This window comes from Oncorhynchus keta, unplaced genomic scaffold (genome assembly GCF_023373465.1).
Source record: "Oncorhynchus keta strain PuntledgeMale-10-30-2019 unplaced genomic scaffold, Oket_V2 Un_contig_1770_pilon_pilon, whole genome shotgun sequence".
Classification (NCBI taxonomy): Eukaryota; Metazoa; Chordata; class Actinopteri; order Salmoniformes; family Salmonidae; genus Oncorhynchus; species Oncorhynchus keta.
Genome location: NW_026280537.1, coordinates 42,433 through 57,017, shown reverse-complemented (window position 1 = coordinate 57,017; position 14,585 = coordinate 42,433). Strand labels below are relative to the sequence as shown.

At 45.8% G+C, this 14,585-nt stretch overlaps 2 protein-coding genes across 2 annotated transcripts; both read right to left on the bottom strand.

Moving 5' to 3' along the window:
- Nucleotides 1-269: 269 nt before the first annotated feature.
- LOC127919844 (arg8-vasotocin receptor-like) lies at nucleotides 270-4,602 on the bottom strand. Its single transcript, XM_052503699.1, has 2 exons — nucleotides 3,363-4,602; nucleotides 270-3,110 (listed from the first exon to the last, which is right to left on the bottom strand). Exons 1-2 carry the CDS (start codon nucleotides 4,216-4,218, stop codon nucleotides 3,031-3,033), a joined length of 936 nt encoding a protein of 311 aa, XP_052359659.1. The 5' UTR covers nucleotides 4,219-4,602; the 3' UTR covers nucleotides 270-3,030.
- Nucleotides 4,603-10,489: 5,887 nt separating this feature from the next.
- Nucleotides 10,490-13,822, bottom strand: LOC127919856 (uncharacterized). The gene is made up of 3 exons (XM_052503707.1): nucleotides 13,784-13,822; nucleotides 13,472-13,534; nucleotides 10,490-12,416 (listed from the first exon to the last, which is right to left on the bottom strand). Exons 1-3 carry the CDS (start codon nucleotides 13,820-13,822, stop codon nucleotides 10,629-10,631), a joined length of 1,890 nt encoding a protein of 629 aa, XP_052359667.1. The 3' UTR covers nucleotides 10,490-10,628.
- Nucleotides 13,823-14,585: the final 763 nt, after the last annotated feature.

Here is a 14,585-nt window from a genome sequence, read left to right as displayed (position 1 = left end):
TGAAATGTTTACCACACGGTACCATTTTGTTTGAAGCTAGAAGGGAAAGAGCCCAAGCATATGTCAGTCATTGGAGTTGTTCCTTTGATAGTGTGCTTTCCCAGAAACCACTGAATTATTTCACTTCCCCGTGGAACTTTTTATTTCACCTTTATTTAACCAGGAAAAGCCAGTTGAGACACAGTCTCACGGGAGGCCTGGCCGAGAAGGCAGCAGCAATCAACACAACAGCAGAGTAATGTTCAACATGAAACACAGTGAATTATTCAAATCATGTACAGACGTGTTTTATTGTTGCATTACACAAAACAGAGAACATACAGATATCTATGTAAAGACATGTCAGAGCTCAAACACATCAATAGATATATGGACCAGATCGGGATAAGAATATACATTATACTCACAAAGCAACCATTCGTTGTTCACCGATGCCCATATCCTTCCTCACAATAGTTTTTCTGGTGGCCAGTCATCCCAGACAATCAGTGATTGATTAGGACAGGACCTCATCCCAGAGTGATTGATTAGGACAGGAACTCATCCCAGATAATCAGTGATTGATTAGGACAGGAGCTCATCCCAGATAATCAGTGATTGATTAGGACAGGATCTCATCCCAGATAATCAGTGATTGATTAGGACAGGAGCTCATCCCAGATAATCAGTGATTGATTAGGACAGGAAATCATCCCAGATAATCAGTGATTGATTAGGACAGGAACTCATCCCAGATAATCAGTGATTGATTAGGACAGGATCTCATCCCAGATAATCAGTGATTGATTAGGACAGAAGCTCATCCCAGATAATCAGTTATTGATTAGGACAGGAGCTCATCCCAGATAATCAGTGATTGATTAGGACAGGATCTCATCCCAGACAATCAGTGATTGATTAGGACAGGATCTCATCCCAGAGTGATTGATTAGGACAGGAACTCATCCCAGATAATCAGTGATTGATTAGGACAGGATCTCATCCCAGAGTGATTGATTAGGACAGGAACTCATCCCAGATAATCAGTGATTGATTAGGACAGGAGCTCATCCCAGATAATCAGTGATTGATTAGGACAGGATCTCATCCCAGATAATCAGTGATTGATTAGGACAGGATATCATCCCAGATAATCAGTGATTGATTAGGACAGGATCTCATCCCAGATAATCAGTGATTGATTAGGACAGGAGCTCATCCCAGATAATCAGTGATTGATTAGGACAGGATCTCATCCCAGATAATCAGTGATTGATTAGGACAGGAACTCATCCCAGATAATCAGTGATTGATTAGGACAGGAACTCATCCCAGATAATCAGTGATTGATTAAGACAGGATCTCATCCCAGATAATCAGTGATTGATTAAGACAGGATCTCATCCCAGATAATAAGTGATTGATTAGGACAGGAACTCATCCCAGATAATCAGTGATTGATTAGGACAGGAGATCATCCCAGATAATCAGTGATTGATTAGGACAGGAACTCATCCCAGATAATCAGTGATTGATTAGGACAGGAACTCATCCCAGATAATCAGTGATTGATTAGGACAGGAGCTCATCCCAGATAATCAGTGATTGATTAGGACAGGAGCTCATCCCAGATAATCAGTGATTGATTAGGACAGGATCTCATCCCAGATAATCAGTGATTGATTAGGACAGGATATCATCCCAGATAATCAGTGATTGATTAGGACAGGATCTCATCCCAGATAATCAGTGATTGATTAGGACAGGAGCTCATCCCAGATAATCAGTGATTGATTAGGACAGGATCTCATCCCAGATAATCAGTGATTGATTAGGACAGGAACTCATCCCAGATAATCAGTGATTGATTAGGACAGGAACTCATCCCAGATAATCAGTGATTGATTAAGACAGGATCTCATCCCAGATAATCAGTGATTGATTAAGACAGGATCTCATCCCAGATAATAAGTGATTGATTAGGACAGGAACTCATCCCAGATAATCAGTGATTGATTAGGACAGGAGATCATCCCAGATAATCAGTGATTGATTAGGACAGGAACTCATCCCAGATAATCAGTGATTGATTAGGACAGGAACTCATCCCAGATAATCAGTGATTGATTAGGACAGGAGTTCATCCCAGATAATCAGTGATTGATTAGGACAGGAGCTCATCCCAGATAATTAGTGATTGATTAGGACAGGATCTCATCCCAGATAATCAGTGATTGATTAGGACAGGAACTCATCCCAGATAATCAGTGATTGATTAGGACAGGATCTCATCCCAGATAATCAGTGATTGATTAGGACAGGATCTCATCCCAGATAATCAGTGATTGATTAGGACAGGAACTCATCCCAGATAATCAGTGATTGATTAGGACAGGATCTCATCCCAGATAATCAGTGATTGATTAGGACAGGAACTCATCCCAGATAAACAGTGATTGATTAGGACAGGAGCTCACTGGAACTGAGTCCCGCCACCTCAAATGTTCTACTGCTCCAGTTCCTGCCCCTCTTATAGAATATTAGCTTTTTTAAATATTTTATTTTACCTTTATTTAACCAGGCAAGTCAGTTTAGAACAAATTCTTATTTTCAATGACGGCCTAGGAACAGTGGGTTAACTGCCTGTTCAGGGGCAGAACGACAGATGTACCTTGTCAGCTCGGGGGTTTGAACTCGCAACCTTCCGGTTACTAGTCCAACGCTCTACCCTGCCGCCCCTTGACAGAATATGCATTACATTTGCTTACTGCTGAGAGCTAAAATGGTCGGCTTGACATACCAATATTGACGTTGAATCAACGAGGATATTTAAAAATATATACATGTGTCTAAACCATGCGTCTTCAATGACATCAAAGAAATGCTATATACAGTACAAGGTGAAGCAATGGAGTGGGAGGAGTTCCCATATTGCCCACATGGTCCATCAATAGCTCTGGTCCATGGTGTTATGTGTAGCTTGCTGATGCTGAGCCTTCTGTGAAGCTGAAAGTAGTGCCCTGGGCCAGAGCTAGTCCAACATAGTGTCTCCTAGCTGTAGTAAAGATAGATCCAGGGGTTGGTACAGCTGTTTAGACTGGCAAGCAGCATGATGATGACAAACAATGGACCTGAGAGAGAGAGAGAGAGAGAGAGAGAGAGACACTACAGGTTTCCACAGAAAGAATGGGAAAGGTCATGCAAATCAATGGAACTGGAGGCCAATCAGTGTGATTAAACTAGATACCTGTGGCTTCTAGATACCTGTGGCTTCTATGGCTTCTAGATACCTGTGGCTTCTAGATACCTGTGGCTTCTAGATACCTGTGCTCCTAACAATGTAGTAAAAGGACAAGCAGGTACACAAATAAAATCGAATTTACCATTTGTGGGCGCTGTACTGGGACTCCATGCAGACCACAACTGGACCACAAAGAAGGGGCTCCAGCATATCGAGTAGACCATAATGATGACGAATGTCATTTTGACCGTCTTCAACATCGCGCTCGAGACCCCTTTGGTGCCCGTGCGCCTGTCGCTCGTGGAAGCCTGGAGCGCCTTTCTCTTCATGTTAAAGTATATCCCCGTGCATATTTTAATCTGGCAGTACAGCAAGATGATAACCGGGAGAACAAACACTGATAAAGTAATCCAGCTGATGTATATCTTAGAACCCCAAGGTTCGATAAATGTCGCCCAACAATCATACAGGTTGTCCTCTAGTTCTTGGAGTGAGAAGATGAAGAGTTGCGGAGTGCTGAAAGCCAGAGAGATCAGCCACGCTGCGCCTATGGCGACGTACCTCTTAAAAGAACCCTTCAAGAACGACACCATGGGTTTGCAGACCGCATGGTACCGATCTATGGTCATGGCCACTATCATGTATGTGGAGGCGAACATCCCAACCACCTGAAGATATTTCACCGACCTACAGACGAAATCTGAGCCCCGGAACCGGTGCGTAATCTCCATGCAGAGCTGCGGTAGGACTTGGAAGAAAGCGACCACTAGGTCCGCAAAACACAGGTGCAGAAGGAACAGTTGAGTCCTTGTATTCATCTTGCGCTTCCTCCAAAGTGCATGCAGAAGGCACAAATTCCCACATGTGGCTAAGACAAAAATCAATCCCAAAACCCCAGCTTTTATAAGCGCAAAGTCGTGTTCACCTGTTTCATCAGTTCCTCCCGCGTCCTCCCGCTCCGAACTGCCATTGCCACTATAATTGAGTTGTAAACTCATTGTCAGTTACAAGATTTTTTGGTTACCATTTTTTTCCGTTGTTAATTATGTTCAGAAAATTAGGTGCAATACTTTCCTATTGGCAATTCGGCCACTATCTCTCGCCTATGATGCGCAGTAGCTCTGCGCGGCAACAACAAGTGCTTTAGCTGGTAGCAGCGTCGTATTTGCCTGACGACTCGCCCTGAAGACTGAATTTGCTGCTCCATTGATAGCTACATACCTTCAAAAAACGTCAGTTTGGCCGCCCGGCGCTATGTGGTTGGGTAACCCTGCAAGCGTCGTCTGTCTATGACATTTTGTACGGGCCATCATCGTCCAAGAAAAGATGGGCAGCAACGACAGGTGCACCAGAGCTGGAGGCCTGTTTAAATATGTCTCTGGATGCACGGGTGAAATCAGAATGTGCTGTATAGGTAGATGCGCAGTGCGCTTTCCCAGAGTGTAATGAACATCTAGGCTACATGTTCAATATGAACACCTCCCCTGGCTTCACACGTGAGTGCACATTCATTTCCTTCAATGTCCCTCATTTCCATTTTCTGTCAATATTAATTGTAGACAAAGACCAGTACTTTGTGACCATCAGCCACATGGGCCTAATGAAAAGCCTTTCTTCCACAGAATACAAAAGGAACAGACGACATCCACCCCTAAACTAGACTCTTTCCAATTGAATCCATGTTTCATATGATTGATAAAAGTCAGGTATAAGGACTTGTATCCTTTACAATGTAATGTAAAAGAACATTGGTGTTTCCCCTCAGCATCCATGTATCAACATGACCCATGTCGATTTAGAAGCATTTCCCCTCAGCATCCATGTATCAACATGACCCATGTCGATTTAGAAGCATTTCCCCTCAGCATCCATGTATCAACATGACCCATGTCGATTTAGAAGCATTTCCCCTCAGCATCCATGTATCAACATGACCCATGTCGATTTAGAAGCATTTCCCCTCAGCATCCATGTATCAACATGACCCATGTTGATTTAGAAGCATTTCCCCTCAGCATCCATGTATCAACATGACCCATGTTGATTTAGAAGCATTTCCCCTCAGCATCCATGTATCAACATGACCCATGTTGATTTAGAAGCATTTCCCCTCAGCATCCATGTATCAACATGACCCATGTTGATTTAGAAGCATTTCCCCTCAGCATCCATGTATCAACATGACCCATGTTGATTTAGAAGCATTTCCCCTCAGCATCCATGTATCAACATGACCCATGTTGATTTAGAAGCATTTCCCCTCAGCATCCATGTATCAACATGACCCATGTTGATTTAGAAGCATTTCCCCTCAGCATCCATGTATCAACATGACCCATGTTGATTTAGAAGCATTTCCCCTCAGCATCCATGTATCAACATGACCCATGTCGATTTAGAAGCATCAAGTCAACATCTGTATTGACTGGTCACCTCATATTCCTGGAGAAAATGAATTCCTAGAGATGCAGACTGTGGTAAATGTCATATTGTGAAATGATGTGTTTCTACCGTTACTCTGGGCTCTGTGAGAGCACTTCTCTCTGTCCTGTTTCACCCAGGTCCTTTGTGACAGTCGTGAAGAAAATATAATTTGTACAGTACTTATCAGCAGGGAGGCACATATCTGACAGGATGTATTGAAGCTGAGATTTGTGTCTAGAAGCTTGCAGATCCTTCGCTTCTGAGTGTTACAGTGTGCTGAGTGCTGTTATTCATTATCCACAACCTCTCCACACCATGATTGTGTCCCAAATGGCACCCAATTCCCTACATAGTGCACTACTTTAGACCCTATGGGCCCTGGTCAAAAGTAGTGCACTATATAGGGAATAGGATGCCATTTGGGACGCACACCACATCATGCTAGAATAAAAGACTGTTCTACTTCAGTGTGAGGACACACCGACACTGTTTATGGTGCTGTTAAGTACCATAAAGTCTATTATGCAGTTCATGCCACCCATCATGCCACCCATCATGCCACCTGTCCATGCTTCCTGTCCATGCCACCTGTCCATGCCACCTGTCCATGCCACCTGTCCATGCTTCCTGTCCATGCCACCTGTCCATGCCACCTGTCCATGCCACCTGTCCATGCTTCCTGTCCATGCCACCTGTCCATGCCACCTGTCCATGCCACCTGTCCATGCCACCCATCGTGCCACCTGTCCATGCTTCCTGTCCATGCCACCCATCATGCCACCTGTCCATGCTTCCTGTCCATGCCACCCATCATGCCACCTGTCCATGCCACCTGTCCATGCCACCCATCATGCCACCTGTCCATGCTTCCTGTCCATGCCACCCATCATGCCACCTGTCCATGCTTCCTGTCCATGCCACCCATCATGCCACCTGTCCATGCCACCTGTCCATGCCACCCATCATGCCACCTGTCCATGCTTCCTGTCCATGCCACCCATCATGCCACCTGTCCATACCACCCGTCCAAGCCACCCATCATGCTACCTGTCCATGCCACCCATCATGCCACTCATCCATGCCACCCATCCATGCCACCTGTCCATGCCACCTGCCATTACCCCTATCCATGCCACCTGTCCATGCCACCTGCCATGCCACCCATCCATCCATGCCACCCATCCATGCCACCTGTCCATGCCACCTGCCATGCCACACATCCATGCCACCCGTCATGCCACTGGTCATGCCACCCATCCATGCCACTGGTCATGCCACTGGTCATGCCACCCGTCCATGCCACCCGCCCATGCCACACGTCCATGCCACTGGTCATGCCACCCGTCTATGCCACCCATCCATGCCACCCATCCATGCCACACGTCCATGCCACTGGTCATGCCACTGGTCATGCCACCCGTCTATGCCACCCATCCATGCCACACGTCCATGCCACCCGTCCATGCCACTGGTCATGCCACTGGTCATGCCACCCGTCTATGCCACCCATCCATGCCACCCATCCATGCCACACGTCCATGCCACTGGTCATGCCACTGGTCATGCCACCCGTCTATGCCACCCATCCATGCCACCCATCCATGCCACACGTCCATGCCACTGGTCATGCCACCCATCCATGCCACACGTCCATGCCACTGGTCATGCCACCCATCCATGCCACCCGTCCATGCCACCCATCCATGCCACCTGTCCATGCCACCTGTCTATGCCACCCATCTATGCCACCCGTCTATGCCACCCATCTATGCCAACCGTCCATGTCACCTGTCTATGCCACCTGTCTATGCCACCTGTCTATGCCACCTGTCCATGCCACCCATCTATGCCACCCGTCCATGTCACCTGTCTATGCCAACCATCCATGCCACCCATCTATGCCACCTGTCCATGCCAACCGTCCATGCCACCTGTCTATGCCAACCGTCCATGCCACCCATCTATGCCACCTGTCTATGCCACCCGTCCATCAATCAATCAAATGTATTTATTTATAAAGCCCTTCTTCCATCAGCCGATGTCACAAAGTGCTGTCCAGAAACCCAGCCTGAAACCCCAAACCGCAAGCAATGCAGATGTAGAAGCACGGTGGCTAGGAAAAACTCCCTAAAAAGGTTGGAACCTAGGAAGAAACCTAGAGAAAAACCAGGCTCTGAGGGGTGGCCAGTCCTCTTCTGGCTGTGCCAGGTAGAGATTATAACAGTACATGACCAAGATGTTCAAAAGTTCATAGATGACCAGCAGGGTCAAATAATAATAGTCACAATGGTTGTCGAGGGTGCAACAGGTCAGCACCTCAGGAGTAAATGTCAGTTGGCTTTTCATAGCCGCCCATCATGCCACCCATCATGCCACCCATCATGCTCAGTGACAGGGAGAAATGTGATCAGGGCAACATACATACAGACGTAATGTGCATATATTAGTGATGCTCTAAAGCTCGCTGTCGTAAAGCAAGTCAGAAATAGACCCTTTTAGATGATTCATCCAGTGTTTATCATGTTTCCACTGCTGCATCTTCTGTCTTCACACATCAACTATTACACAGCATTTCCTCTATGCCGAATATATATATATATATCGTTGTTGTTCCCCAATGGCTCTGAGCTACACTGAAATACACTCTGAAATGAATCTGGAGTGGTGCAGTAAAGCTGTATCTAGCTACAGTATACAGTAGATCTGAGCTACACTGAAATACACTCTGAAATGAATCTGGAGTGGTGCAGTAAAGCTGTATCTAACTACAGTATACAGTAGATCTGAGCTACACTGAAATACACTCTGAAATGAATCTGGAGTGGTGCAGTAAAGCTGTATCTAGCTACAGTATACAGTAGATCTGAGCTACACTGAAATACACTCTGAAATGAATCTGGAGTGGTGCAGTAAAGCTGTATCTAACTACAGTATACAGTAGATCTGAGCTACACTGAAATACACTCTGAAATGAATCTGGAGTGGTGCAGTAAAGCTGTATCTAACTACAGTATACAGTAGATGTGAGCTACACTGAAATACACTCTGAAATGATTCTGGAGTGGTGCAGTAAAGCTGTATCTAGCTACAGTATACAGTAGATCTGAGCTACACTGAAATACACTCTGAAATTAATCTGGAGTGGTGCAGTAAAGCTGTATCTAACTACAGTATACAGTAGATCTGAGCTACACTGAAATACACTCTGAAATGAATCTGGAGTGGTGCAGTAAAGCTGTATCTAGCTACAGTATACAGTAGATCTGAGCTACACTGAAATACACTCTGAAATGATTCTGGAGTGGGGCAGTAAAGCTGTATCTAGCTACAGTATACAGTAGATCTGAAATACACTCTGAAATGAATCTGGAGTAAAGCTGTATCTAGCTACAGTATACAGTAGATCTGAGCTACACTGAAATACACTCTGAAATGAATCTGGAGTGAAGCTGTATCTAGCTACAGTATACAGTAGATCTGAGCTACACTGGCCACTTTGAAATGATTCTGAAGTGGCGCTGTAACACCACATAGCAATAACTGCAATTTTTATCTTCTATGATCCCCTGGGATTCCCAATATCCCCACTCAGTGTGATTCATCTTTAGGTTGTGGAGCATCGCTCACTGTGTACAATAGACTTTAGAATGAATCTGGAGTCATGCAATAAAGCCATATGAGTGTAATGGACTTCTATATGACCTCATGGGATTCTCTATATCCTCAGTCAATTCAATTCAATTCAATTCAATTCAAGGGCTTTATTGGCAGGGGAAACATGTGTTAACATTGCCAAAGCAAGTGAGGTAGACAACATACAAAGTGAATATATAAGGTGAAAAACAACAAAAATGAACAGTAAACATTACACATACAGAAGTTTCAAAACAGTAAAGACATTACAAATGTCATATTATATATATATATATATATATATATATATATATATATATACAATGTACAAATAGTTAAAGGACACAAGATAAAATAAATAAGCATAAATATGGGTTGTATTTACAATGGTGTTTGTTCTTCACTGGTTGCCCTTTTCTCGTGGCAACAGGTCACAAATCTTGCTGCTGTGATGGCACACTGTGGAATTTCACCCAGTAGATATGGGAGTTTTTCAAAATTGGATTTGTTTTCGAATTCTTTGTGGATCTGTGTGATCTGGGGGAAATATGTATCTCTAATATGGTCATACATTGGGCAGGAGGTTAGGAAGTGCACCTCAGTTTCCACCTCATTTTGTGGGCAGTGAGCACATAGCCTGTCTTCTCTTGAGAGCCATGTCTGCCTACGGCGGCCTTTCTCAATAGCAAGGCTATGCTCACTGAGTCTGTACATAGTCAAAGCTTTCCTTAATTTTGGGTCAGTCACAGTGGTCAGGTATTCTGCCGCTGTGTACTCTCTGTGTAGGGCCAAATAGCGTTCTAGTTTGCTCTGTTTCTGTTTCAGTCTCTGTGTGAATCATCTATCGGTTCCAAACATCTGACCATCTCTCTGTGTCTTGTTTACCCCTATCATCAACCTTACCTATACGGCTCCAGGGAGCACGGTGCAAGACCTGGTTGCTATGGGGACTTGTCGTTTTTAAGAGGGAAGGGGAACTTGAATTGGATTGCGCCACTAATATATGGAATTATCTGCTGCCCTTCATAGAAAGGAACAAAATTTCAACGTTTACTATTGAGTCACTTCAGAGCACTGTGACAGGAATCTGGATACAGTGTATAATCAGAGAAGGCTTTTCTTCTATAGATGACAGAACAATGATGACATATGACATAATAATGATATATGACATAATGACATATGACATAATAATGGGTTTGCTTCTGCTGTATGTTTTTGATGACCTCTATTGAAACTGTTATTACTGTTTGAATGGAACAAAGTGGGAGGGTTTTTGCTATAAAACATCCATGCATCCATATATACACAAACACAAAAATGTAATTGTGTTTAATTTTGTCAGCTAGGATCAACAGGAATATCCAGCAGCACTGTGCCTCTGTGGGTTGTTTCTGTGTTCCTCCAGCAGCACTGTGCCTCTGTGGGTTGTTTCTGTGTTCCTCCAGCAGCACCGTGCCTCTGTGGGTTGTTTCTGTGTTCCTCCAGCAGCACTGTGCCTCTGTGGGTTGTTTCTGTGTTCCTCCAGCAGCACTGTGCCTCTGTGGGTTGTTTCTGTGTTCCTCCAGCAGCACTGTGCCTCTGTGGGTTGTTTCTGTGTTCCTCCAGCAGCACTGTGCCTCTGTGGGTTGTTTCTGTGTTCCTCCAGCAGCACCGTGCCTCTGTGGGTTGTTTCTGTGTTCCTCCAGCAGCACTGTGCCTCTGTGGACTGTTTCTGTGTTCCTCCAGCAGCACTGTGCCTCTGTGGGTTGTTTATGTGTTCCTCCAGCAGCACTGTGCCTCTGTGGGTTGTTTCTGTGTTCCTCCAGCAGCACTGTGCCTCTGTGGGTTGTTTCTGTGTTCCTCCAGCAGCACCGTGCCTCTGTGGGTTGTTTCTGTGTTCCTCCAGCAGCACTGTGCCTCTGTGGGTTGTTTCTGTGTTCCTCCAGCAGCACTGTGCCTCTGTGGGTTGTTTCTGTGTTCCTCCAGCAGCACTGTGCCTCTGTGGGTTGTTTCTGTGTTCCTCCAGCAGCACTGTGCCTCTGTGGGTTGTTTCTGTGTTCCTCCAGCAGCACTGTGCCTCTGTGGGTTGTTTCTGTGTTCCTCCAGCAGCACCGTGCCTCTGTGGGTTGTTTCTGTGTTCCTCCAGCAGCACTGTGCCTCTGTGTGTTGTTTCTGTGTTCCTCCAGCAGCACTGTGCCTCTGTGGGTTGTTTCTGTGTTCCTCCAGCAGCACTGTGCCTCTGTGGGTTGTTTCTGTGTTCCTCCAGCAGCACTGTGCCTCTGTGGGTTGTTTCTGTGTTCCTCCAGCAGCACCGTGCCTCTGTGGGTTGTTTCTGTGTTCCTCCAGCAGCACTGTGCCTCTGTGGGTTGTTTCTGTGTTCCTCCAGCAGCACTGTGCCTCTGTGGGTTGTTTCTGTGTTCCTCCAGCAGCACTGTGCCTCTGTGGGTTGTTTCTGTGATCCTCCAGCAGCACCGTGCCTCTGTGGGTTGTTTCTGTGTTCCTCCAGCAGCACTGTGCATCGGTGGGCTGTTTTTGTGTTCCTCCAGCAGCACTGTGCCTCTGTGGGTTGTTTCTGTGCTCCTCCAGCAGCACTGTGCCTCTGTGGGTTGTTTCTGTGTTCCTCCAGCAGCACTGTGCCTCTGTGGACTGTTTCTGTGCTCCTCCAGCAGCACTGTGCCTCTGTGGACTGTTTCTGTGTTCCTCCAGCAGCACTGTGCCTCTGTGGGTTGTTTCTGTGTTCCTCCAGCAGCACTGTGCCTCTGTGGGTTGTTTCTGTGCTCCTCCAGCAGCACTGTGCCTCTGTGGGCTGTTTCTGTGCTCCTCCAGCAGCACTGTGCCTCTGTGGACTGTTTCTGTGCTCCTCCAGCAGCACTGTGCCTCTGTGGACTGTTTCTGTGTTCCTCCAGCAGCACTGTGCCTCTGTGGACTGTTTCTGTGTTCCTCCAGCAGCACTGTGCCTCTGTGGACTGTTTCTGTGTTCCTCCAGCAGCACTGTGCCTCTGTGGGCTGTTTCTGTGTTCCTCCAGCAGCACTGTGCCTCTGTGGGTTGTTTCTGTGTTCCTCCAGCAGCACTGTGCCTCTGTGGGTTGTTTCTGTGTTCCTCCAGCAGCACTGTGCCTCTGTGGGCTGTTTCTGTGTTCCTCCATGTTATTACACTCTGTACCAGAGAGTCATTTATTCAACTGGTCTATGCCCACTACTGGTGATGTAGCTACTGTTGTGTCATGTAATAAGGGTGGAAATCCAATAAACACATTGAGAACTCTATGGACCTTTAGAGCGGGAACAGGAACAGGAACAGGAACAGATACAGGCACAGGAACAGGCACAGGAACAGGAACAGGAACAGGCACAGGAACAGATACAGGCACAGGAACAGGCACAGGAACAAGAACAGGAACAGACACAGGCACAGGCACAGGAACAGGAACAGGCACAGGAACAGGAACAGGCACAGGAACAGGAACAGGAACAGGCACAGGCACAGGCACAGGCACAGGAACAGGAACAGGAACAGGCACAGGAACAGACACAGGAACAGGAACAAGAACAGGAACAGACACAGGCACAGACAGACACAGTAACAGACACAGTAACAGACACAGACACGGGAAAAGACACAGGAACATGCACAGACACGGGAACAGGCACAGACACAGTAACATGCACAGTAACAGACACAGGAACAGTAACAGACACAGGAACAGGCACAGGAACAGGAACAGACACAGGCACAGGCAGACACAGTAACAGACACAGGAACAGGAACAGGCAAAGTAACAGACACAGTAACAGGCACAGTAACAGACACAGGAACAGACACAGTAACAGGCAAAGTAACAGACACAGACAGAGTAACAGGCACAGTAACAGACACAGACACAGTAACAGACACAGGAACAGGCAAAGGCACAGGCACAGGCACAGTAACAGACACAGTAACAGGCACAGTAACAGGCACAGTAACAGGAACAGACACAGGCACAGTAACAGGAACAGACACAGGAACAGGCACAGACACAGGAACAGACACAGTAACAGGAACAAACACAGGAACAGGCACAGTAACAGGAACAAACACAGGCACAGACACAGGAACAGGCACAGGAACAGGTTCCATTTGGGACCCATCCAGACAGTGGTTTTACATTGAGGTTTGTGAGAATTCGTGGGCACCCCATTATGAGACCTGAATGGACCTTGGCCAATTACCTTTGTTGAAGTCAATGTTCCTCCCAACCATGCTGTATCAAGATAAGAGACAGGCAAAAACCACTGAGCTCATTTGACATTTGCACACCTTGCTGACATTTCACACTGCATGTTGTTGAACGAGACTCTGCATGGAATAATCCATAGTAGAGATAGATACATCCTCAATGGGATGATCAGTGACTGATCTCTAAATCATCCATATTTCATTTGCATCACATGTTGATATTGTATTTTATCAATTGAACAATCCTCCTCTTGTGATTGGGTTAACAACAGAAATAATAATGTTATAGATAAACCATTAGCTACTTTCGGTAGTGGGCTGTATGTGGCTATGTCGCTCTCCATGATGCTGGAATGTTGGAGATTACAATCGGATGCACACTCCATCTAGATTTGATCAAATCATTAGTTCATACTCTAATTGGTGAAATAAACATTTGTGCCAAACATAAGTAATACAAATGAGTCATGCGGAATGATTTTTCTCCTATTTAAATTAAATTAAATACTGTAGCTGTTCCACAATGAAACGTAATGATTCACACAGGGAGGATTATCTCACATAAAATGCTGCCCTCTAGTGTTACAGAGCAGTCAATGCTACCCTCTAGTGTTACAGAGCAGTCAATGCTGCCCTCTAGTGTTACAGAGCAGTCAATGCTGCCCTCTAGTGTTACAGAGCAGTCAATGCTGCCCTCTAGTGTTACAGAGCAGTCAATGCTGCCCTCTAGTGTTACAGAGCAGTCAATGCTGCCCTCTAGTGTTACAGAGCAGTCAATGCTGCCCTCTAGTGTTACAGAGCAGTCAATGCTGCCCTCTAGTGTTACAGAGCAGTCAATGCTGCCCTCTAGTGTTACAGAGCAGTCAATGCTGCCCTCTAGTGTTACAGAGCAGTCAATGCATGCCCTCTCGTGGTTAGCGGTTGACGTGCCTATGAAACAGCCAATCGAGAAGCAGAGCACCGTAACGTGATCTATTGTATATTTACACATTTCCTGTTTTCCTTAGCGAGCAGATCTGTCAATAAAACGCTGACTATTCAGGTAATTTCCTTGGGTGAAATGTTACATTTGTCTAGGTGTTTATCATAATCTACAAAACACCTTTT